The 27,226-nt window shown below is 35.2% G+C and overlaps 1 protein-coding gene across 3 annotated transcripts in view; it reads left to right on the top strand.

The window, feature by feature from the left end:
* Positions 1–27,226, top strand: part of LOC136027186 (Na(+)/H(+) exchange regulatory cofactor NHE-RF1-like) — a 95,390-nt gene that overhangs the window by 41,748 nt on the left and 26,416 nt on the right. For all 3 annotated transcript variants that reach the window (XM_065704195.1, XM_065704196.1, XM_065704197.1), the window contains 3 exons: positions 5,667–5,867; positions 11,555–11,770; positions 19,012–19,215. In XM_065704195.1, the coding sequence (XP_065560267.1) occupies positions 5,667–5,867; positions 11,555–11,770; positions 19,012–19,215 (621 nt within the window). The remainder of the gene's footprint in view (positions 1–5,666; positions 5,868–11,554; positions 11,771–19,011; positions 19,216–27,226) is intronic.

The following is a 27,226-nucleotide window of genomic DNA, read 5'->3' as shown; positions in this document are numbered from 1 at the left end:
AACACATGTCATTTTGATGCTTTAATTATTGCCTTTCACTTCCTATTTAACTAATTAACGCAAAAACAATGTTTTCTGATGAAAGTAAAAGAGCGAAATTGTAACTTAAGATAAAAAAAATTATTGCTTTTAAGTCTATGCAACATATATCTGTAGGATTAGCGAAAATAAACTGACTACTGATGCTTTTCTCTATCTGTAAGATTATACACAATTAGCGCTTTATTGAAAAGACAAAGTCCACGTAAAAGTAAAAACAAGAAAGTTGCTTTAGAGCTCGAAAAATCTTGAAGTAAATACAAAAATTATGAGCTTTTCAATAGTGTTTCACGATCCAAGACATTGAGAACTTTCAGCCTACGACACAATTTCAATTCTCTCCAAAAATCAAACAAAAAACGAAAAATTATTTTTGGGAAAAGGCTACAAAAATACAAATAAACAAATTTTGATGCGTTTTATAAAGTTTTTTGTACACCCCCTCACGAACAAAATATCCAGAAAACAACATCTAGACTGAACAGGGTTACTGTGCTTCATCCTCTCCCCCCGTCACTACGTTCACTCTCCCTACGTCACTACGTTTCGCTACCTACGTCCTCAAATTTTCACTTGAATATCCTCAGCCGTGGCCATACTTGCTACATAAGCGGCAGTTGTAGTAGTAGTAGCAGTAATAGTAGTACTAGTAGTAGTGGCGTGCAAATGTTGCCTTTTGGTCGTTTTCTTCCCCTTTACGCGTTCCCTGAAAGTTCCAACTTAATACCCTAATACATATCGGAGATACACTCTTTCGACAATTTGCATGCACACAATGTCTTTTGATTTAATTCAAATTTTCCCTGTATATTCTCTCAAATTTTCACCTTCATACCCTTACTCTTAATAATAGGCTACTAGTATCATAGTAGTAGTGGTAGTAGTAGGAGCAGTATTAGTATTCATATGTTGCCTTTTGTCACTTGAACGTCTCATTATGCCCTGAAAGCTTGAGCACGATACGGTAAGCCATTCCAAAGATACTGCTGATAAACCGTTTTGACAATCCGTATGTACATTGCACGTTTTGATTTAGTTTAACTTTCCCCCAGCATTTCTTCAAATTTTTTACTTCTATACCCAGCCTTTGTTGTAGTCATCACAGAAGTAGTAATTCTAGTGGTAGTAGTTGTAGTTGTAGTATCGTGAAAATATTGTCTTTTTGGCCAATTGATCACCCCCTTACCATTTCCTGAAAGTTTCAAATCAATGCACTTAGTTATTTCCGAGTTACGCCCTTTTGACCACCCATATTTCCAAGACATATTTTGATTTACTTCAGCAATGTCTCCAATATTCTCTGAAAGGTTCAGCTGAACGCCCTTCGTCTTTTTGTGAACTAAAGGTCGAACATGTCGACCTTTCTCAATAGCAAATACTATATGTAAGCAAGGGACGAATTGCGTAACTTATAGTCCTTTCCCCTTGAGCTATTCATGGGGGGAAGCCCAAAAGACAGTTACTGGCGTTTTCAATAATGATGAATAAAAGGACTATCTAAAAATTTTGGTTGGTTGTGTTTGGGGAGGAGGTGGTTGCTCTCCAATCACTTTTGACTCTTAAAAAGGGCACTAAAAAGGAACTAGAACATTCAATTTTCAATCGAATGAGCCTCCTCCAAAGTTCATACGACCAACCCCTCCAAAAACCCTCTAATATGTTAACAATGGGCAACTTGCATAAGTTACAGCCCTTGCCCCAGGTGCTGGGGGAATGGGTTACTTCCCATCACTTTTTACTCTTAAAAACGGCACTAGAGCTTTTGATTTCCAGTCGAATGAGCCCCCTCCTAAGTTTACACGACCATCCTTTCCATGAAAACCTTGTATGTCAGGAATATGCAACTAGCCTAACTTATAGCCCCTGGCTTGAGGACTGGGGGGAATTATCAAACCAGGAGCCAGTTAGTTGGCCTTCGGACTATTTTGAACAGAATGGCAACCTCAAAATTTTAATCGAAATTATTCGAGAAAAAGGGCGAATTGGGGAGGGAGCTGATTGTCCTCTAATCACTTGACTCTTAAAAAGTGAACTATAACTTACAGTTTCAAATCAATCCAACCTTCTCCGAAGTTTATACGACCGCTGCTTCCATAAAAACTTTATATGTTAACAATGGACAACTTGCATAACTTACAGTCCTTGTCCTTCGGGCTTTGGGGGTTTTGTCGACCCAAGAGGCATGATTATTTGACCTATGCGCTATTTTGAACAGGATGACTATCTCAAAGTTTTGATCGGATGCATTTGATGTGAGGGGCTAGTTGCCCTCCGATCAATTTTGACTCTTAAAATGAGTACTAGAAATCCCGATTCCAATCGTTTTGATCCCACTTCGAAGTTCATACGACTACCCATTCTGGAAAAATCTCATATGCCCCCGGGGCTTAACTCACAACCCTTGCCCCTGGGCTCTGGGGCTGTGTCAACCCTGGAGGCATTATTATATGATTTTTGACTATTTTGAACAAAATGACTACCTCAACGTTGCTATCAATCAATCGAACATTCTCCGAAGTTTATACGACCACCGCTTCCATAAAAACTTTATATGTTAACAATGGACAGCTTGCATAACTTACAGTCCTTGCCCTTGGGGCTGTAGGGGTTTTGTCAACCCAGGAGGCATAATTATTTGACCTTTGCGCTATTTTGGACAGGATGACTATCTCAAAGTTTTGTTCGGAGACATTTGATGTGGGGGGCTAGTTGCCCTTCAATCACTTTTGACTCTTAAAATTGGTAGACTACTAGAAATCCCGATTTTCAATCATTTTGATCCCACTTCGAAGTTCCCACAACTACGCATTCCGGAAAAATCTCGTATGCCCCTGGGGCATAACTTACAACCCTTGCACCTGGGCTCTGGGGCTGTGTCAATCCTGGAGACATGGTTATATGATGTTTCACTATTTTGAACAAAATGGCTATTTCAGCGTTTAGATCGGGTGTATTTGAGGAAAAGAAGGCATGGGGGAGGGGGGTTCGCTCTGATCATTTGACTTTAAAAAAGAAACTAGAGCTTTCAAGTTCTAGTCAAATGAGCCCCCTCCAAGGTTTATACGACCGCCTCTTCCACAAAAAACCTTGTACGCTTTCGGGGCATGACTTACAACCCTTCTTCCCAGGCTCTAGATATTGTGTAAACCCTAGAGGCCTTTTGTCTTGATCTTTAGACTGTTTTGAACAAAATGACTATCACGAAACTGTTGCAGAACTGTTTTCCCACTCGCATTACTGTCCTGACTACGCTATACATAGCTAATAATATCTCGAAAAGAGGTCGATGTATCTTCAACATGTTTTGAATCTTTCCCAATACCAAAAACTCTTCCATATATTACGTTTTTCGTCTTTCTTGATAACAAGGATGCATAAAGATGATAGCAATGGAAAGAGTGCCTCGGGTTGCCCCCCTCCTCTAACACCTTCTGAAAGATCCAAGTTCTGTGTGAAATGTAAAATACAAAATTTTCTGCTGTCGACCCAGAAAAAAAAAAATTGAGTATGACCATCTTTAATAAATCTGATTATTAATCTGCAACAGAAGAAGGTAAAATAATAAAAGTATAAGATATTACATTATATATTATAAATAAAGTATACTTTATATATAAAGTATAAGACATTATTGGACACGCTTCGAGAATGCAAATTGTGGTTGGTTGTTGTAAAGATATGAAATTGTAAACAAGCCTTTTTAAGCGCAATAAAAGTCACCATGCGTCATGCCTGGAATGCTTTTGCTGACATTCAAGATTTTTATCTTTTTTTTCTCCGAATCGAATTCGGACTAAACCAAGGAAGGACGAAAATACAGTTGCAAAAGCCGGTTTCAAGAAACAGTTTTGGACAGCACCAGGGACAATAAAAATGAAATTTGACTTTTTAGTTTGGTTAAGTGGAAACTTAGACAACCATACATGTCTTAAAACATGATAGATACCCGCGAACTTATTTTTAATGAAGAAGACATTCATATGTAGTTATGTAGTTTTGCGTTTAGGGGGCACTAAGTTTGAAAAATAGGAACATGCGTGATAATTAGTAGAAAATGAGCAAAAAAAAAAATATATCCTCATGGGGTTCTAGAAACTATAACTTTTCTGATTGCTACAGCGAAAAACAAAATGCTACCATAAAATCATAAATTGGGCGTTGCAATTCTGTGGTTGGGCTTGTTTGTAATCAAGAAAAGTATGCACATAAAATATGATTTAAGTCTTATTCCTGTGGAGAGAATTACAGTTGTCTGGCTTTTATTTAAAGGAACATACTGGAGACACACATAGAGGAAGTAGCGTGCCCATATGAAACCTCAATGTTATTTTTTTAAACTTTTTACGGTAATTTATTACATTTTCCATATTTTGCCACTTTTGGTGATTTTTGTTTGTTCTGCCCATTCCCCTCAAACATTGGCCGCCTTCAGAATTAAAATGTTGGTTTAGAACTTTTTCTAAAGAACTCACAAAGTTGTGTAAGAACAGTGTGAATTTTCAATTTATACTGTAAATTATACTTTAAAATTTATACTTTCATAATCTTTTTGTTCCATGGAGCCCATTGTAAGAAAGGTAAAGGTCACAGACTACTTGTCAGATTAATATTGATAATATTTCTTGTTACAAAACACCGATTTTCTTGAAATGCAGTTAACATAATACAATTCAACCTAATCCTCCTTTTTATAAATTATCTGATTTAGATAGTTATTGCCTACATAGGACATATTTTTATTTTATTTTGATGTCTGTGACCAGAGTACAACAGGTAAAGGTGGTTACGCACCTATAGACATCATCCATATGATAGCTTCTCTTTAATTATCCTTGGAAGTTCCAACTTCCTCTCTTACGACCTCTTTCACCCCATTCGAGGATAATCTTCTCTTTGTTCCGCCTAAATGCATAGCCGAAAGGTAAAATATTTGGCAATCTGTCATCCTTCATCCGCAAAACTTCTCCTAGTCATGTCAACTTTTGTCTCCTTACTGCCCTAGAAATTGGAACAGAATAGAAATACGGTAGTCAAATTGGTACTTAAAATTATCCGTAGATATTTCCTTTGGAAAACATCTTACAAATCTTCCTCCATCTTCCGAAGCGCCCACGTTTCAAAACCTTGCTTGACCGCCGTTATCATTGTATCTTCCAATATTTTAATACTGGTTCGCAGACATATCTTCCTATTCTTCCACAAGAAAGTTGCTACAGATAGTGAGAAAAAAGTCAATATCCCTTTAAATGAGAATTTGATTTTTCGTACATAGTATTTGCCTTTTGTCATGTGAATCAATTATGGAAGTTGCGTAGCCTGATGGTGGCAAGAAAACGGGGACTAGTAGGCATTGATAGTATAATGGCACTGAAGTTAATAAATAAATCTCACTGAAATACTTAATGGTAAGAATGATAAAACCCTAAATATCCATTGGGTTTATCAGTCCCCGCACCACCCTGAATCAGTGTATCTGTCCCCAGTCATTGCCCCGTATCCTCTGTAAAAAGGGCATGCAGAATTTATAAAATATTATCAAGGCCGTAAAAAACGACCTTATTCCATAACCTTGTATGTAGTTATCGACTGTAAATATCTGTTTCTAATTTTATTTCTTTTTCTTTCAGGTGGTTGCCAGGATAAAATCGATTTACAACGAAACAAAACTCCTAGTAGTGGATAAAGAAACGGATGAATATTTTTCTAAGAAAGGAGTAGTGATAACTGGTACTATGACAGGAATAAAAACTTTGAAAACGCCTACCAAATCCTTATCCAACGGCAACAAAAGTGATACAGAAAGTCTTCGATCGAGTATATCTAGTGGGGTAAGGAATAACATTCTCGTTTTAAGCTGTTTTTGTTCGGCTTTTTATTGTCTTATTTAAAAACAAATCATCCAATGAAAAGACGAGGAAACCGTTTTTTTTAATAGAACACAAGAAAATTAATTGTTGCTGTTGCTGATTCGTTTGGGGTTTGTTTATAAAACGTCTACTGGAAACTGGGCTTTAAGTTAGAATTTACCCGGCTACTATTTAAAGCAAATCCCAAACATCGAGATCAGTGGGTATTTCAAGAAACTTTCAAATTCACCCGTGTTTCTCTCATGGCTAATATGTAGACGATATAGCAAGAATTTTCCTGTAGTAGCCTGGAAAATCGAGAGGGAAAAGAATTAAGTTTAAAATTCTGTTTAAAACTAACCTTACCTAATACATTAAGTTATTAAGTTTTTCCACATATGCTTATATTTTTTCTTATTCGAGGAATTGCTAAAAACTTCTTAGAAATACAAAACCATAAAGAAAATAATGTCGAATGTCTTCGAATCTTTGTTTGAATTCTATGATCCCCGTCATGTGGAACGAAGAAACAGTTGTATTTGTACTAAATATTTAGTACTCGATATGTGTTAGCAGGGCAATTAATTTTTTTATTATTATTCCTATATTCAAGGTACCAGGTACTTAAAGGTATCTGATATGCTGCTATTTACTTATCTCTTTTTGAAACCTCGAGGTTTTAAATGTCTGTTGAACCTTCTTTTGAAGGAGTCAACAGACGGATTTGCAGGAATAACATCCCCAGGAAGATCATTCTAGATAGAAGTACAGCGCCGGATGAAGCTCTTCCTTAAGTACTCGATTCTTGGCTTGTCCTCCTTTGCGAAAATGTGAGATATATCGTTTAAGGGATGCGAGTTCATGTACTTATTGAAAACAGTCATTGACGCTATATCAAACCTTTCATTTAGAAGCTGGAGCGAGTCATGTGTAGGGGGTGCAGAACACCCTGTTTGCCCTATCTGGATCTTCTGGAGTGGTGCTAACACTTGATCATCCCCGTATCAGATCACTTTTCGATTTTATAAAGATTAATCTGTAGGTAAAGGGAGGCTTGTGTTGGGTCTTTGTGTTTTGGGATGACTGAGTGTGTCATATTGTCGTCGGCAAATTAATGCAGAGGGCTTGCAAGATTGTCTTCCATGTCAATTATGGAGATAAGGAAGAGTGTAGGTCCCAAGACACTGCCCTGGGGAACTCCTGCTTTTACTGAGTATTCGTGGGAACTAAATCCGCTGAGGACACCCCCTAGTGAACGATCTGAAAGAAAGGTCTTAATCTCCTGCTTTTACTGACTATTCGCGGGAACTAAATCCGTTGAGGACACCCCCAGTAAACGATCTGAAAGAAAGGTCTTAATCACTCTTAATAGACATCCACAAACACCGTACGTATGGGGTTTCTTTAGCAGGCCACGGTGTCATACTCTGCCGAAAGGTTTGGCAATGTCGAGTGACAATAGCCCAATATCATAACCCCTTGACAGAAGTTCGATCCGTCCCAATCATCTGTTTGTATAACCAGATTGTCCGCTCGTGCTTTATTGGAGGTGGAATAAACGTTTCCCCGTTTAATGAAGACAACGTGGTCACTTGTGAAAACATGAGCGTCTACCTTAAAGGGGTCAGGGTGATCTGTAAGGAAGGGGTCAAGATGAAACGATCTGCTTAGGGCCGTGATAAGTGTCAAAATCGACGAGTTGTTCCAGTCCGTATGAGAAAGATAAATCATACAAATCTGACTCCTTCCTGTCAGTATTTTTGCTGCGAAGCCACACACTATGATGGACGTTGAAGTCCCAGTGAAGGATAATGGCAGACTTAGTATACTTGCCCTGAATGTATTTGAGGGAGGCTTCAAGGTAGATGGTAATCTGACAAGTTGGAGAGCTATTCAAGGCACCAACAACGCATACTTACTTGGGAGTGTCACCTTAACCCACAGAGCTTCTTCGCCTACTGAATCGGGTATATTTAGGCATGAATATGGTATATGGCTCTGTAGATAAACATCAATACCTAATCTACCATATTTAGTGCTGTTGCTTCGTTCACGATCTCGCATGAGAAATGTGTATCCCTTTATGGCAACCTCACTGCTCTGTATGTCATGGTTGACATTTGTCTCAGTGATGCAAATGATAGGCGGTTTGACTAAGTTCACTAAATATAGGAACTGGTCAAACTCAGATCTGAGACAACGTAATTGCAGTGGGCCACCATAAACAAGCCCGTTTGGATGGTCGGTGGACGTGCTAAAGGACGTCTACAAGTGATCTATTTTGTCCGAGGCGTTTTATTATTGTATCATAACCAGGTAAAAGAAGCTTTGCCGGATGATTAGCCCGACAAGACCCAAACATCCAGAATGTCAGAATGCACCTCATTACCGCATCTTCAATATGGAGGTGGTACCCTATAACGGGTTAGGACTCGGCACAAGTGCCTCCCACCTTTTGTACAAGTGCAAGTGCCACCCATCTTAAGGTGAATGACTGAATCATGTGAACGTGGATTGAAATGTACCTACTAACTCATTGCTCGTTCTAGACGCTTAACCCATTGGTGCTTATAAATATAACCACTTACTAAAGTAGTCTGATGAAATCTCGAAATGAACTTTTATGGTAGTTTTTTCGACTTGTACTGCATGACTGTGGGTAATCCACCTGTAAGGCTTAGGATTTAACAGCCTTCCTGGCTGTAAACTAACATAGATCCATGAATGACATTGATTCATCGAATAATCTAGAAGAGATAAATGAGAAAACTTCTAACTACAATGCTGTTTGACTAAAAAAGGAAGAACAATGCGTATATACTGCCAACAATTAGAAAAAGGCAATGCACCTTGTGCGTGTTGAATGCTTAACAATTTGCATATGTGATGTCCAAGCTCTCAAGACAAATGGTCTGTTTTGGTTGTTTGATTGTCTGGGATGATGGCTGCGTAACTCCTTTCTAAGACAAATGGCTTATTGTTGAAAGGGCCCGGCTCTTTTTTTTTGCAAAATCAATATTCTAAGTAATAATTCGTACCTTAATTCTGTGCAACGCTTCTGAATATCATACAAGTTTTTTTTTCTGAAGGGAAACATGCACAGATGCTTATAGTTACTTAACAGAATTTATAGTTATATAACAAGATGGAATTAACAGAATATATACAGAATATATAGAAAGAGTTTGACTCTTTCTCTCAACTCTACTTTTTAAAACAGTAAAAAACTTCAGCGTAAAGAGCGGGGTGTTGAGGAGGGAACAGCCCCTTTCATATACGGAGTAATTTCTGTTCGTTTTAAGTTTTAATGTCGCTCCTTACTTTCAGTTAAAAAAACTTGTTTTTTTATTTCTGAACGTTTTTGAATTAATGCATGTTTTGATTTTTGCTCCACACACATGAATAATTAAAACGAAATTTGCATATTAATTTATATTTTTGGCTAAATGGCTTTCTCGTAGTTTTGATCGGACGATTTTGAGAAAAAAAGTAGCGGAGAGTAGGCCTAGTTGCCCTCCAATTTTCTGGTTAATTAAAAAGGCAACTAGAACTTTAAATTTTTTACGAACGTTTTTATTAGTAAAAATATACGTAACTTATGTAATGAACTTCTATATTCGTATGTTTTATTACGTATATGAGGGATTTGCCCCCTCGTCAATACCTCGCTCTTTACACTAAAGCTTAAATTTTGTCCTAATTCCTTAGGAATGACCCCTGAATCACAAAGTCCGTAGAATAAGTAGAATAGTATAGTTGAATAGTAGAATAGTCGAAAATAATGAAATTGCTTTAGAGTAAAGAGCGAGGTATTAGGAGGAGGTGAACCCCTCATATGCGTAATAATTTATGTTCATTTTAAGTTTTTGTGCTGCTCCTTACTTTTAGTTAAAAAACTTCTTCATATTTATTTTTCCATTGTTTTTAAAAAACTGCTAAAAAATTCTACACCCTCTTCATGGAAATTCTCTTCCCCTATGACAAATTTCCCCATTGAAAGTTCCACCGCATTACCCCCTCCCCTCAACCCCCCCCCCCAACCAAAAAAATCCTTGAAAGTGTCCGTACCCTTCCCAATATTCATTACTATATGTAAACACTGGTCAAAGTTTGTAACTTATGCCCCTCCCACAGGGACTGTAGGGGAGTAAGTCGTCCCAAAAGACATAGTTATCAGGTCTCTACTATGCATAGTTTCTACTATGCTGAATAAAATGGCTATCTTAGAATTTTGATCCTGTGACTTGAGAAAGAAAGAGCGTGGGAAGGGGCCTAGGTGCCCTCTAATTTTTTTGGTCACTTAAAAAGGGCACTAGACCTTTTAATTTCCATTAGAATGAGCCCTCTCACGACATTCTAGGACCACTGGGTTGATACGATCACCCCTGGGGAAAAAACAACAACAAAAAAACAAACAAATAAACACGCATCCGTGATCTGTCTTGTGGCAAAAAATGCAAAATTCCACATTTTTGTTGATAGGAGCTTGAAACTTCTGCTGCATGGTTCTCTGATACGCTGAATCTCATTCAGCGTATGAGATTCATAAGATTCTTAAGATTCTATGACTTTTAAGGGTTTTTTCCCCCTCTTTTCTAAAATAGGGCAAATTTTCTCGGGCTCTTAACTTTTGATGGGTAAGACTAAACTTGATGAAACTTGTATGTTTAAAATCAGCATTAAAATGCAATTCTTTTGATGTAACTATTGGTATCAAAATCCGTTTTTTAGAGTTTCAATTACTATTGAGCCGGGTCGCTCCTTACTTACAGTTCGTTGGCACGAGCTATTTGAAATGAGCTTTCAAATTTTAAAAATTTACGCCTAAAGTGTAGGTTTTCCTTGATGAGGGGGGGGGGTTCTGAAAAATTAAGAAATATGATTTTCCCATTAGCCCAGTATAGCTCATATGGGTTTTAGGGATGTACTCTTCTTCTTGGTTTGACGCCGTTTTCGATGGGTGTTTGGCTCTTTTACTCAGGAAATGAATTTGTTTTGCTACAGAAAACTAATCGTGATTTTCGTACCGGGTAAAATAGATCAAATATAGATTTACGATCAAAGATTTATTCTTTTTCAGTTTCTTTGTTAAGATTCATTTCTTTTTTTCTATATGCTTATGGGACGAGGTTCACTCCACTGTTGTCATTGCGATGACAACACATTTTGTTCTTTATCTTCAATATGAGTATCCTTTGATTTAACTAAAATTGGAAATCGTAGTCTCCAGATTTAGCGAAAATAAGTCAACTATGGCCTACATAATCATCTCCTAAATCGTAGCTAAAAACTTTCCACAGAAGTTCCACAGATCATTTCGTTCTAGGCTAGGTTCGTTATTTAGTCCTTGCAAATCTCATTGCCTTTTTGTGATTAGCTCGTAATTTTAAATTATTCTAATTGGATCAGTTACAGTTTTGCCAATCTGTATAGCGTCATTAAGACAATAGATTTTGTTCCAAGAAAGGACTTAAAGTATGTCCAACCGAGAAGTTAAATTTTCTTTAGAACTGGAAAAATTCTACTTGGTTAGATTTTTGCTTATTGAAATGAAAATTGATTATGAAAAGAAAACATTTGATTATGAAAAGAAAACACAGCCAAGACCTGTTCCAAAATTTTCCTAGATTGTGCATTATGTCCTTTCTTCCTATTATTTTGTTTTTAAGGATACATCGAACCTTCCTTCTCCACGTTTATGTCACATCATCAAGTGGCCAGGAGCTGATGGATACGGATTTCACCTCCTCTCGGACAAATCAAAACCAGGTCAATTTATTGGAAATGTTGATCCCTGCTCGCCCGCATCTGAAGCTGGTATTTTGGCAGGTGACAGGATTGTCGAAGTCAATGGATCGCCGACAGTCGGAGAAACGCATAAAAATGTACGTAAAATTCTTGAAGATAAATCACTTTCAGTTGCAAGTGTTTTTATTGTCTGAAAGCAGGTTTAGCTGATACATAGGAACATGAAATTCTTGATATTTTTGTAGCTAATGGAGTTGTCTAGTATGAATTCGGTTCTACTTTTTCATTCCAATAAAAAAAAGCTGGTGATTTCCATCTCTTCAGCAGCTTTCACTTTTTTGTTACTGATTCCTGACTTTTTAGAAAGTGACAGAAATGCCTGTAAAACGATATGGAGTTTCTTCCTGTTTAGATTATTCTCTTGTTGATTCTTTTTCTTGTATTGGTTCTTTCTCACTTTTTTTTGTAAATAGAACGGTATTTTCACATAATCTTATTGATATTACCCAGTATAAAAAAAGATACGAGATAAACTTCGTAAATGAGCTTGATATATTTTTGCATTTAGTGTTTTTATTGTTAGGTACTTAAAAGTGAGAATTAGAGACGTGAATTATTAAGAGCCCTTCTGTGTTACATCTTCTTGTCGTAAATATTCCTGATTTAAAAGAAGAAAAAAACCGAAAAATTGAAAGTCAGCTATCCTAACACTGCATGTTGCTATTTGGAAAAATTATGACTATTTCTTTTTTTCTCGTTGTTTCCCTTGTTTTTATTTAGAATCTGTTTTGATATCTTTTTCCACATTATAACTTTTACCTGTGAATGTGAAAATAACCCCCTGTATTTATTTTAATAATAATGATATTATTTGTCTCCTTATGGCCTATGATCATGCTCGTGTTTGTTGCTTGTGAATCCGTGAAACATTTAAAATAAAAAAAGCTCAAATGGTGAACACAAAATTTGGCGTAAAGAAGAGAATTTATTAGACCCTCCTGTCCCCATGTGAACAAATGTAAGCCATGCAAGTCATGGTGTAAAATTGAATTCCAATCTGCTGACCACTATCAATGACTATTACCTTAGAAGAACTCATTTGTTCTAAGTCGAAGTTGGTGTATGTTGTCAGTTCGAAGGCATTGAGTGGATAAGTTTGCCTGGTAGCTTGATGGTGCTACAATTACTATTTTCTTAGTTGTAAAATGATTGCTGTACCGCAAGAATAGTTACGGTATGGAAACTTTATTTATAAAGGCCAGCATCGTCGTTTTTATTCTATACTATTGTGCTTATGACAAGATATCTGAGATGTCAGCCATGGTCTATGTAATTTCAGTGAGATTTCTTTTTTTCATTTTGAATAATAAAAATGTAGATTTCGCTATTGATATATTTTTTTTATATTTTAGAGAAAATCAATTAGGTTACTTGAGTTTATTGGATGAAAATTTAATGTAAGGGAGTTATAATAGATTTTTCTTTTCCTCCTTTGACTAGTATTTTAGAAGATTTTTTTTTGAAATTCTTGTACTTTTTTTTCAATAATTTTTTTTTTAATTTCCATCATTTTTTTTGGCTACGAGTCGTGAAATTTGCTGCAGAGACTTAAACTTCAGACGAACTGTACCTCCTATAACCTGTAACCATTATAGTAAAACTCGTTTTCTAACGCAAATCGACTGAAAGAAAAGGAACAAATCACTCTAAACAGCTCTTCAGAAAATTACTTGTTACCACTTTATTTTTCCACTGTTCCTTGTACGCTCTCCAGCGCTGGGTTGCGTTACTTAGTTGGCCAATAGTGACCAAGTAATCATGGTGAATTCTTGTTGCCTGAGTTTCACTATCGCTGCAAATTCTCAAGCAGTGGTGTCAATTGGGATTCGTCAAATCTCTTTAAAAATTGAGCATAAAAGAATTGGGTCTAGGTCTTAAATGCTGATAGACTAGATATTAGAAAAAAAACATTTCTACTTGCACTCTAGTTATCATTAGTATTGTTCTCGCCATCACTTAACTTTTGTTTATACTCTTCATTTTTTTTTACTTTTTGTAATAAGAGCTTTACAGTTTACTTTTGTTTCGGTATGTGTCCTATTGGTCTAGGCAGGCTAAGCCAGTCAGAAGTCAAGCTAAGTCTGATTTCATATCTGTTTTCTGGATTTAGCATAAAATCACTTGATTGACTCTAAATTCTGCATATTTGTAAGGCTTTCTTCAACAAATGAAGATTGATATAGAAACGAACGAAAAAAAAAAGGTTTTTTCATCGAACACTAAACAATTTTTTGGAAAATGGTTTGAAGAATTCCATTTTAAAGTGCAGCTGAGTATATTCTTCATATTCAAGTATATGAACGAACTATTAAAAAAAAAAAAAAAAAAAAAAAAAAAAAAAAAAAAAAAAAAAAAAAAAAAAAAAGAACTTGCAATACTTTTTATGTAGTTGCAGTACTTTTCATACTTGCAATACAGTTGCAATAATTTTCTCTACTCCATTAAAAGGAAAAAATGCTTCATGTTTTATCTTCCGGGCTTGCGCACTTTCTTTTATATTATTCGCTTTGATTAATATGCTGAGCAACATTATGGCTGCACCTCTTTGCAAAAAAAAAAAAAAAACAACAACAAACAAAAAAGCAACATATATTTTGAAACAGTCTGTCTTTGTTGATTTTAACTTTCCACTCGCCCTAAAGAAATAGACAACTGAAGAGAAAAAAAAGATGTATTGATAATTTTCTTCTGGTATGAATGAATGAATATTTTATTACGTGACTGCACCACCAAACAGGTGTTTTACACTACAATACTCATAACTACATTTATACACAAACACTAAAATGCTTACACAAACTACCAATATAACGACAAAAAAATTATAAAAACTGCCCGTTAACTAAACCATCCTCAGAAAACTTTGACAATAACTTCAAACATTTAACCTACTAGTATTATACAGGAATTTCTTCACTATTTTCCTATTTTTTTCATCAATAATCACATTTAAATCGAACGGGAAGCTAACATTATATTCTCTCAATTCAAAATCATATCAAACCTCTGACGAACATAAAAAGGACAGTCGTAAAGGACATGCTCACAGTTTTCTATACATTCACATTCACATACGTTGGGTTATCGGTTTTGCCAATTCTATGTAAAAAATAAGCAGAAAAATGGGTTTTAATTTCAACAAAGCAGTGAACAGAAAAGAAAAGAAAACAACACTTCAATAAAAAAAAATCCGAATAATTTGGCCTCCGAGAGCCTTTCTCAACGAAACAAAAAAATTGTTTAAAAAAATAGCACACACAAAAAAACGACAACTAAACGCACAAAAAAAGAACAACTCACATTATAAACAAACTTCCAGCACTGATGTTACAACATAAGAATAAAACCAAAGCGAATGTCTATAGGAGATAATTTCGAAGATCGCACTACCTTTCCATGACAATCAATAAAAGTTAAAATAGGGATAAAATCCTTTTAATAGATAGTGATAAATCTCACAAAAATACTAGATATTTAATCGCATTGGGTGAATTGAACTTTATCTGATTTTAATAAACAGTCATAAATAGAATTCAACCCTAATTCACCCGTGTAACTTCTAAAGCTATGTTCTTGAATAAAATTTTCTTAATTTCAAGAGTTTCGCGAAAACTTTGCTTCAACCCTCGGTCCCTAGAAATCGAAGAGACAAAGCAAAATTCTAAGCCTGAATATTTCAATTCAGCCCTTTCAAAACATATTTTTAGTTTTCCAACCCATTTTATTTTGTTCGATTATGTCTATTTGATTTCTAGGATCTTCTTTACGTCTTATAAAACTACCAGGCCAAGTACTCACATAATTTTCAAATATTACATATGATACCATACGGTACCTTAATATAGAGCATTTTTTAAATCACTACGGTTCAGTTGGAATGGCGATAAATGATTTTCCATCAAAAACCCAAATCCTAGCAACTCAGCAACTATTTAATCGGTAAAAACACTAAGATTTACAGAATGTCTATTTAAATCAGAACTAGGCTACACAATATCTGGCTAACAAGAGGGACGTCCCTTTTTAAGAAACCTTATCACTACCAATTCTATTACTTTTCGACCGACTGGAAGGATACCAGAAAGCGATGTAACGACATGATTTTGAGCAGTTCTAAACGATTTTGAAATGATAAGGACTGAACATCTTGCTGACTGTAACACATTCTATATATTGTTTTTCTTAAAGCCCCAATCCATGCTGGAGCCGCATACAAAATAGTACTCTCGATTGCTGACTTAATTTTCTAAGAGTGAAAGGCTTTAAGTCCAAAGTCATCCTTGCCGCTCTTAAAAGACGACTCAATATTTCTTAGCCTCATTTATTTTGCATGTTATATGTTCTGTCCAAAGAATTTTCCTATCTAAAATTATTCCCAACAATCAAACTTTATCCTTAACTTCAATAGCGCCACCTCAAAATACTAAATTAACCTGAGGGGTTTTATGTTTATTTGAAAATAAAACAGTCTCTGTTTTTTATGTGCCAAATGTTAATTTATTGTTTAATACCCATCTATCAAAACTCTCGAAAATCTTATTTGCTACATTTTCCAGTATACTTACATTCGTTTTGTAATTAAAGCACATATCTCATCAGCGTATAATTGAATCAGATAATTTTCATTTAATTTCATTTCAAGAATATCATTAATATTAACAAGCCAAAGAAAGGACATAGAATTACAACTTGTGGGCAAGACTTTTGTAGTTTATGCAAATTTCCACTTTCGTATATAACTTTTCGATCTGATAGATAATTATGCATTAATTCTATTAAGCCTCTCTTTCTTTCTTCTAATATTTTTTGCAAATCTTTTATCAGATTTAAGCATACTCATTGGGTTCTACTGTTAATAGCTTTCATCTTCCCTAATTTTAAAAGATCCATCTTCAATCATCAATATGATTGGCTAATAAAAAAATATGACCCCCTAAAAAAGTTAAATATTGAAGAAGAAAGTTAAATATTGCCAAAGTCGCCTAAATTCCAAGCAGGATAATTTTTGTGCTCTTGTTGTGCTAAATCGGTTTTTATAGACAAGTTTGAATATACAGGGCCTCGGGCATTATTTCCGCTTGTTAGGGTCTAAGGAAAATAAATTGTCTAAGGATAATTGCCATTTGAACAAAAATCAATATTATCCCCCCTTGATGCGGTCTTTAACTAGACTCGGGGAGGGGAACCGAAATTTTCAACTTTCATATTGCAAGTTTCAAATTTTCAACTTTCATATTTTTATTTATTATTCTTTCAGATAAATAAAGTATGAAAATAAATTAATTTATAAATTAATGATAAAAAAAGAAAAATTAATATTGGCCGTACTGCACATTGCCATCTGAATAAAGTAATTCAAATGGCAGTAATTCTGCTTTTGCATCAGAGAAACAAATGGAAGTCCAGCAATTTTACGAATTTGACTTACCCGTCACTCAAAGGTGGCTAAATAAGGCTTGGTGTTTTACTATATTAAAAGTCATGAGTAGGAAAAAATTTGACCTTTATTGTACAGTTATATAAGACAACTCTTTGATGCGCTCTTACTTGGTTAAAAAAAAACATGTTAATTAGGAGAAAATACTGTATTGTCAGCGAATATTTTCATATCCTTTCTTAACGATGGTCTAATAAAAAAATGGATCTTTTAATTTCAGACCAAAGTTGGCCGTATCCAACACGATTTGTTTTGTTTGTACAGCTTCATTATATCAATTGTCATCAATAGAAGATGCTGTTAATCCATTCTTTATTGATGTTATTATAATTTTAGTTCATATCGTTTGTTATTTTGACTACTATGATAATTCCACCTTACATCTACCATAATTGCTGTTTTCAATTAGAACAACATAGCTACCATTAAAGTTTTTCCTCTACCATTTATGGTGTGGTCTGGCAATTATCTAGTCAAATCATTATTATGCCAAAATTTCTCAGCATGACTTGGAACAAATCGTGTAATTATTTAGGTTTTTTCTCATCACCATGACTGTTTGAAGCATAAAAAGGAAGGCACAACCAACAAAAAATTATTAATAGCAATTCTTGTTTGTGAAATATATCATTATCTAGAGCCACTATATTTTGCAAATAATTTTAATTTTACTGAACTTAACATTTGTTGGGGTCAGGGTCTCATAGGAAACCACTTGGTAGTTTTGCTATGAATAGGACTATGGAAAAATGCTGTTTATAAGAAAACAAAAGTGTTTTTTAATCTTTAACCAATGAGAATATATCTTCGTTTTAGAAAACAGATTCAATTTCTTTCCAATTTTTTCCTCCTTTCTTTTTCCTCCTTAGCCAAAGATCTCTGGAACATATTATAAGAAAGCTAATCATACCCATATCCTACTTGTAGCTAGTAGATAACTACATATCTCTGCATACTACCCATCTACATGACTTTTCTGAAAACCATTCTCCCCGATGAGATGGTTGAGAAAACTTTATAAATTGATATTTAAATATAAGAAAGTGCAGATCAGTGGTTCTTCAAAGTTATTTCCATACCCCAGTCCCTTCCCCGGATAATGTTTGATCCCCCTCCCTCCATAAAGTTCTGAGTGCCTAGTCGTGTTCTTATGGACCGTTTTCGATTTTGTTGTTAACCTGATAATTTTGCTTGGTTTATGTGTGCCATAAATTATTTATGGCATGGCTCTAGTCTTATGAATTAAGAAATTACCAGCTGCAAACTTGTTTTTGTCCATATAAGAGACAAGAATTCTCCAAAGACAATATTGATTCGTAAGATAAGAACGCCTTCAAATTTATACACAGCTAAGGCAAGGGTAGACATCAAAAGAGGTTGTAGCCGACACCGTATGTCACCTACCATGCATCCACGCTACGATGCTCTGCAGGTAGGATGGGCAAACTCCCACTCTATGCTGATCGGATTCAACTCTAATATTTTAAGGCTTCTGAAATTTTTCAGAGTAAAACCTTTATTTCTCTAGGGTGGTTCTGAAAAATTGCAATGGTATCCAGGTAAAGATTTATATTTAGTCTCAACATAGTTTACACTTAAAAATTAATCCTTTTTTAATGTAAGTTAATGTAAGAAGTTTATGTATTCAAACACATGTTGTTGTTTTCTTTCTTTTTATTTGCACAAACTACTGCTATAAAGTTATGATCACGTTTGACAACTAAGACTTTTTCCTGGCGCGATTTTAGCATTTACTAAACCTGCTTTGGCTGCACTTTTTTCTGTCTTTTTGTATAGTTGTCTTGGTCTTTAGTTAAGTTTTTAGAAATTGTTTTCAATAAGTAATGACTTTGATTGAAGAAGAATTTGATTTGTTTACAGGTCATTGAGAAGATAAAAGCAGTACCTAATGAAACCAAACTTCTAGTCGTTGACCCAGAGACGGATAAATATTATAAGGAAAGAAATATAGCAGTTAGCAGCTCAATGTCAAATGTAAAATTTCTTAAAACCCCTTCGCATGCTCCCAAAAACAATAACAACGTGGAGAAGAGTACCATTAGCAGCAAGACTCCTCTATCTCAAGTGAGTATTTTTCCAGTTTTTTCCTTTCCATAAAATAGTGAAACTCCTAATGTAGTATTTCAACCGAGCTGTTAGTTTAACGGCAAGGTGAATAATTGGGGGAAGAAAAACAATTACAGCTACAAGTTTTTTAAGAAAACAATTATATTGAATGTAAATGTTCACATTTAGTGAAAAGATTTGAGACTTATCAGAAATTAGAATGATTTACTTGTATTTTTTCTTACCAGTGCCGGTTTTGTACCGATCCCTGTGTTTTTACAATAATAACAAAACACAACTCAAAACAATTTTACGATGCAGTACAAAAACCTGGAAAAGGTGCGTAGTTCTATGTACAAGTTTTATGTAGTTTTACTATAATTCTCGCAAGCAAACGAGAAAAAGAAGTTCGCCTAAATAAAATAATATAAATTGTTGTTTTTTTTGGTAATAGCTAGAAAATAAAGCGAAAAGACTAATTACGAAATCGAAATGCTGTAAAACAAGCCCAGTCCCCTTTTTCCTTGACTGTGGATGTATTTTTTGAAGATATTTCACTGATGGAAAAAAAAAAATTAATTTGCGGCTGAACATACTTACGTTGCATGAAATCAAAGAGAAAGTTATTAATGGAGATGCAGTGTGTCTTGCTAATAAAATCCATTGTTAGGATCAAAAGGCGACGTTTTGCATCAAGTTAGCATAGGAAAGATCAGTTAGTAATAAAAGAAAAAAAGATATGATGATTTGGATACTACTACTACTACTAACAACTCAATGCAGCACCAAGCCACCTGAGGCCAACACAGGTGTGCACGCTCCTCCTCCATCCAGGTCTATTCGAAGTCTCTCTCTTCACACCCTCCTAAGAAGTCCTCACTTCCTTTAAATTTTTTCTTACGAAATCCCTTCAGCCCATTCGGGCACGACTCCTTTTCGTCTGGCCCTAGTTAGTTGGCCGACAAGGACAATCTTTCGCAATCTGTCACCCTTCATCCATAGAACGTTTCTAAGCCATTTTTCGTCTTAGCACTTTCTAGCACAGCTTACTGTTTGAGATACGGTCAGTCAGTCGGGTACCCAGAACAATTCATTGGCAATTTCTCTGGAAAACATATAGCAAATCCTCCTCCGTTTTTTGGAGCGCCCACACTTCAGAACCATACTTGACCACTGTCATTACTGTAGCTTCAAATCTTCCAATGTTGATTCGTGTAAACTTTTTCGACTTTTAAAAAACACCTTGGGCCTTCGCTATTCTACTTCTAAAATTTTCACTGCCGTTATTTCACCATCGTTATTAATAATGCTTCCTATATAAGTGAAGCTGTCAACTTGGTCGATCTTCTCATTATCCAACATCACCTCTTCTCCTTAACTTTCCCTAGTCTTAGTGAATTATTCTTCCGAGCATTAATTTCAAATCTATTCTTGCACCCTGAGCTCTCAAGACCTCCGAAAATTCATTCATTTTGCTAACACCTACATCTAGTATACTTAAATCATCAGCTTAATGTAAGTCCAGGAGAGCTTTACTTCCCAAGTTGTTTCCAAGTCCTCCCACTGCCTTTCCTGTGCTCCTGATAAAGTCCATCAAAATGATCCATATAAATGGGGATAGAATACAACCCTGCTTAACTCCTGATTTAATGCAAAAGCAGCTGCTAACCTCATTCCCTACCTTAATCGAACTCATGTTATTCTCGAACATAGCAACAATCATTTATCCGGTATACCATACAATGATATTACTTTCGTTAAAGCTCCTGTATCAGGTGAATCAGACGCTTGCTCGTAATCTATGAAACTGAGTTTGATGACTCAGGCCCTTCCCAATTGTTAATCCAAGAGTGAAAATATAGTCGACACTCTTTCTCCTTCATAAAACCACACGGGTCTTCACTCAGATTTTATCTACAGCATCTCTTAGTCTAAAAAGTATCATCATACTAAGTAATTTGCTTCCAACAGAAGCCAAGCTGATGCCTCTGTAATTGCCAATCTCACTCTTATCACCTTTCTTATACAGGAGTTTAATTAAAGTTTTCCTAAAATCGTTAGGCACTTCCTTTTTCAAAACTCGTATTCATTGTTTTCAATAATTCATCTCTAACTTCATAACCACCATATTTAAAAACTCATTTACCACACTATCAGCTTTAATATTTGCTAAAAGCTGATAGTATGGCAAAAACTCATTTTACCACACTGGAGCTTTAATACTTTTTTTTAATGCTTTTAGTACTGTGACCAATTCTTACTCACAAAATAAATCATCCCTCGCATCCAAAGTGTCACCAACTTTCTCATTCTTTTCTATGTATTTTCCTGTATCTCTACCATGGTTTATCACATTCTCAAATTGTTTTGCCCTTCTCTCTTTAACTCTTCCCTTATCACTAATTGTGGCCCCGTTCCTGTCTTTAACTGTGACAAGTCTAGATTGACTATTCCCTCTCAGTTTTTAACATGCCAGTTCAGTATTTTACCTATCATGCAGTCTGGCTGAATCTTCCAGATTTTCAGAAATTTTATCCATGGTCTCCACTTTGCACCTCCATAATTCATATTTTAATCTTTCAATTCTCTTTACATTCTTTAAATTTTCATGTCATCTATGACTCAAGTGATTCATGTACAAGTCACTCCTCCTCTCTATTAAACATAAAGCATTTTCCCTAATATTCCTGACTGTGTTTCTGACTTTCTTCCCTAAGACAAAAGTTTCTGAACAGTTGGAAAGTATCATTAAACATTGACACTACTACCATTTCTACCATACATGTGAGTCAATACTATCTCCGTCAGTCGCTTTTACAGGGGTATATAGTATAATGACTGATACTTTACCCTTTTTAGTAATAAAATGAGAAACTAGCATTTAATTATTAATACCTTCCCAACCTTAACAAGAGTTATCAGCTTTCTTATATATCATGAGCCCTACTCCCTGCCTATTCACCCCATCCTTTCTGCCAGAGTAAATAAATTCTATATCACCTAATTTCATGTTTCCTACCCCTGGGATATGAGTTTCTGAAACTGTTGCTGTCAAAATGTTGACCCAATACTTGTTTTTTAGCGTTGTGACATTCCAATTTGCATTTTTCATATTCTTTAAATCATTGAAATTATTATGGCCTCAGGAAAAGCAATGGTCCTGAAACCAATGCAGGATGAGGACTAAGACATCTTCTCAAATCTACGATTATATTAAGCCGGTTTAGAACCGGGCAGCAAGAAGTCCCTTGATCTCCAGTATGAATGGAGGCTTTGTGCAATCCTGGATTCGTATTGGCCACAACATAGTTTTCCACACTTGGCGATGCTCTTCTATCAACAAGAATCAAAATCCTTCTCAAACAATCCCAAGATTATTACCTCCGACTCATTCTATATTAGTACCTATAAATATTATGCTGCAATGAAGAGGTAACCCATAATAGATCACTTAGGCAGGAAGAGGTAAGTCAGCCCATAAAAGCCCACCAAAGCGGACCAAAACCAGATGAATTATCAATTCATAAAATTGCAGTACAAATGATGTGTCCTTTACTAGGCTATAAATTCCTCAAGGGGTGTTATTCCTCAAGGTCACCATGTAGCGCTGTTAGCAGTTTTGGTTTTGGTTAGGAAAACTCGTGAAAAACCCACCCTGATGCCACTATGAGGTCTCGCAAGAAGGATTTCCTTGTTAGGGATAGGGGCGGAGAAAGGAGCTTATGACGGAACGGAGACCCCAATCCATCTCACAACATCGGAGTAGCTCTAACATTTTATACCCAGCCTATCCTCTTCAGGTAATTCGTCAGCCTATTGTCTTTTATGAATATTTGCTTAGGATACTTTTATTTATTTTCATTGATTTTCTTTTGATTTTCGCAAAAGCACATGAAATTGGAACAATCAGCGTGATACGGTGTGGTGCGTTCTATTTTTACTACATGGACAGTTTGAACTGAATGATCCTTCTGTTAAAAATTAATCTTATTATCTGGAGATTTGGCAGCAGTTTGTCTAAGGAAATTCTTTTAGTTCTTATGTCTTGTAAAATTATGCAAGACTCATAAAACAGTCATCCATAATGATTTATGAATGAAAAATTCCAAGATACTCGTTACTTGATAACCCATTAACACAATAGATGCTTCCGATGCATTGTTTGTTATTTTTTTTCTGTTTTAGCTCTAAATATTAATAGAGGCGAGTTATATCCTAAAATTGTTTTTCTCCATTCTAAGGTCATTTTAACCAGTTAAAAATTGTTAAATGACCTATTTATGGTTAATTTTTTTTTTTAAGGAAAGTGTCGAAAAATATTGCGTGACTTAAATGATATTTGGAAATTGGGAATGGCTCTTAACTCTTTTCAAGTATGTGATACAACTAAAGGCTCCATCTCAATAAAGTTAATTAATCTTGTCGACATTATTTGATGATTCGAGTCATAAAAAAAAAATGCATGACTGTTACATATAAAATACAGTATTCAGTTTCATTGCCATGGATAAGTCTCTCTCAGGTAGGCTATTCATCTCTCTGGTAACAATTCTGCAAGGTAACAAAAAAGACAAATAAATCTGGCCAGGGAGAAACAAGGGAGATAGAGGATAAAACCCATAGACTAGTTAAAATGAAAAAAAAAAGCACGAAAATATTAAACTGAGAAACATTTGCTTTCTTGATAAAAAAAAAAAAAAAAAATTACCAAGAAGTTCATCTCTAAAATACAACATCTTGTAAATTTAACCATTTCATTCGAACTAAATTTTACTAATCTACAGTATTATTTAGTTCAAATCCAGTATTTTTGCTTGTTGAGTTAAAAAAAAAGTATTAAAAATTTGTTTAGGTCTATATGCATTTTTGTTACGCTTTTACGTTCCAGAAGAAAATTCCGGGGGGTGGGGTCCAAACTCGGTAACCCCTCCCCACCCTGAATACGGCCTTGACTACACACAATAAAACTACAATTTTCTCGCTAAGAACAATACTCTTCCTAGGCTTTACAAAAATTGTATAATAGCAAGATTTTTTCAATACGATATTTAATGGCATTACAAAGAATAGACACAGAATTACAAGAATTACAATTACAAGAATAGAAACTATTCAAAAAAGCCAAATTATTGACCGGACTGAATTATGAATGGAAACAGGCTACTCTATATTGCCTAAAGAATAATTGGGGATGTAAAAATATAGGAAATTCTACGTTTTCACTACTTTTTAATACAACTTCTGTCCAGCCTTTTTGTACAAACGCCCCAATGTTATACCAACACATGTTTTTACATCGCTTCTTGATGATGTATTTAAAATAGAGTTCCACAGACACCACTCACAATATCCTGAATAATTTTTAACCTTGCTGGATCACAGAATAATGTTTTTATTATTATCGTGTAGTTGCAATAGATCAAACAGTTCATGGTAACGAACTGCAGTAAGGAGCGACCCGGCTCAATAGTAACCGAAACTCTTAAAAATAGAATTTTGATACCAATAGTTAATCAAAAGAATCGCATTTTAATGCTGATTTTAAATATATAAGTTTCATCAAGATTAGTCTTACCCATCAAAAGTTACGAGCCTGAGAAAATTTGCCTCATTTTAGAAAATAGGGGGAAACACCCCCTAAAAGTCATACGATCCTAACGAAAGTCAGACCATCAGATTCAGCGTATCAGAGAACCCTATTGTAGAAGTTTCAAGCCCCTATCTACAAAATGCGGAATTTCGCACTTTTTGCCAGAAGACAAATTACGGATGCGTGTTTATTTGTTTTTTGTTTTTTTTTCAGGGGTGATCTTACCGACTCAGTGGTCCTAAAATGTCACGAAAGGGCTCATTCTAACTGAAATTAAAAGTTCTAGTGCCCTTTTTAAGGTACCAAAAAAATTGGAGGGCACCTAGACCCCCTCCCACGCTCATTTTTTCCCCAAAGTCACCGGATCAAAATTTTAAGATAGCCATTTTATTCACCATAGTCGAAAAACCTAATAACTATGTCTTTAGGGACGACTTATTCCCCGCAGTCCCCGTGGGAGGCGCTGCAAGTTACAAACTTTGACTTGTGTTTACATATAGTAATGGTTACTGGGAAGTGTACAGACGTTTTCAGGGGGATTTTTTTGGTTAGGGGGGGGAGAGTTGAGGGGAGTGGTTAAGTGGGAGGATCTTTTCATAGAAGAACTTTTCATGGGGGAAGAGACTTTCAATGGAGGGGGCGCAGGATTTTCCAGCATTATTTAAAAAAAACAATGAAAAAACAAACATGAAAAGTTTTTTTCCACTGAAAGTGAGGAGCAGCAGTAAAACTGAAAACGAACAGACATTATAACGCATATGAGGGGTTTATCTCCTTGTAATACCTCGCTCTTTACACTAAAGTATTTTTAGTAATTACAACTACTTACTCTACGGCCTTTGTGATTCAGGGGTCATTCTTAAGGAATTTGGACAAAATTTAAACTTTAGTATAAAGAGCGAGGTATCGACGACGGGCGAGCCCCCTCATATACGCAATAAAAACATACGAATACAGAAGTTCGTTACGCAAGTTAATTCGTAAGTTACGCATATTTCTTACTTATGAAAACGTTCGTAAAAAATTTAAAGTTAATGCCTTATTAAGTAATCACAAAATTGGAGGGCAACTAGGCCTCCTCCCTCACTCCTTTTTTCTCAAAATCTTCCGATTAAAACTATGAAAAAGCCATTTAAAAAAAAAAATAATATACAAATTTCGTTTTAATTATTTATGTGCGGAGAGCCAAGATCAAAACGCGCATTAATTCAAAAACGTTCAGAAATTAAACAAAAAAACAAGTTTTTTAAATGTAAGTAAGGAGCGACATTAAAACTTAAAACGAACAGAAATTACTCCGTATATGAAATGGGTTGTCCCCTCCGCAATCCCTCGCTCTTTACGCTAAATTTTTGATTGTTTTAAAAAGTAGGATTGTGGCAAAGAGTCAAACTTTAGCGTAAAGAGCGAGGGATTGCGGAGGGGACAACCCATTTCATATGCGGAGTAATTTCTGTTCGTTTTAAGTTTTAATGTCGCTCCTTACTTACATTTAAAAAACTTGTTTGTTATTTTTTGTTTAATCATACAAATGTCTACTTTAATACAAAACTAAGGATTAAGAAAAAATATTAATAGGCCAAATATGAATAGAATCAAGAATGTAACCAAACTAGGGGTCAGAGCCGTTTCTGTTTTTGGCTAAAACAGAAACAGTAAAAAAAAAACGACAGTTAAAAAACGGAACAGAAACAGAAAAGGAGTCAGCCCACTGACTCCAGATGAAGAAGACAGCTTGTTTTTTAGTTCCTCGTCATGACTAGGCTGCGGATAAACTCTTCAAGTCAAAATGTTAAAAATATAAGCACTGTCCGCACAGTAGCAAAAATTATCAGGGCATAAGAGGATACAGTTCTAGTCTTCTTGAGCGAGAGACAAAGATCAGAAAAAATAATTCTGTTCCGCTAGATTTTTTGACTCACTGCTTCTACACTTACCAGGAGTCAAGTGAAATTGTATGCATGCAACTCGCAGTGCCTGAAAAAAGACGGAAATATTTGTTAAAACGGGCGGTTTTTTTTTAATAAAAACAGTTTCTGTTTTTTCGGTAAAAACGGAAACAACGGAGTTTTTCACCGTTTCTGTTTTAGCCAAAAACAGAAATGGCAGCGACCCCTAGTCTGGTTACATTCTTGATTCTACTCATATTTTGGCCTGTTTTTTTTTTAATCTTTAATTTTGTATTAAAGTAAAAATTTGTATGATCTATTGCGAATACACGATAATAGTAAAAATATTATTCTGTGATCCAGCAAGGTTAAAAATTATTCAGGATATTGTGGGTTGTGTCTGTACAACCCTTTTCTAAATACTTCATCAAGAAGCGATGTAAAAACATTGGTTGGTACAACATTGGGAAATTTGTACCAAAAGGCTGGACAGAAGTCGTATTAAAAAGTAGTGAAAACGTGGAATTTCCTATATTTTTAAATCCCCAAT

Source organism: Artemia franciscana, chromosome 5, assembly GCF_032884065.1.
Source record: "Artemia franciscana chromosome 5, ASM3288406v1, whole genome shotgun sequence".
NCBI lineage: Eukaryota > Metazoa > Arthropoda > Branchiopoda > Anostraca > Artemiidae > Artemia > Artemia franciscana.
The sequence above is the reverse complement of the archived record's forward strand: the minus strand, read 5'-3'. Positions and strand labels throughout refer to the sequence as shown.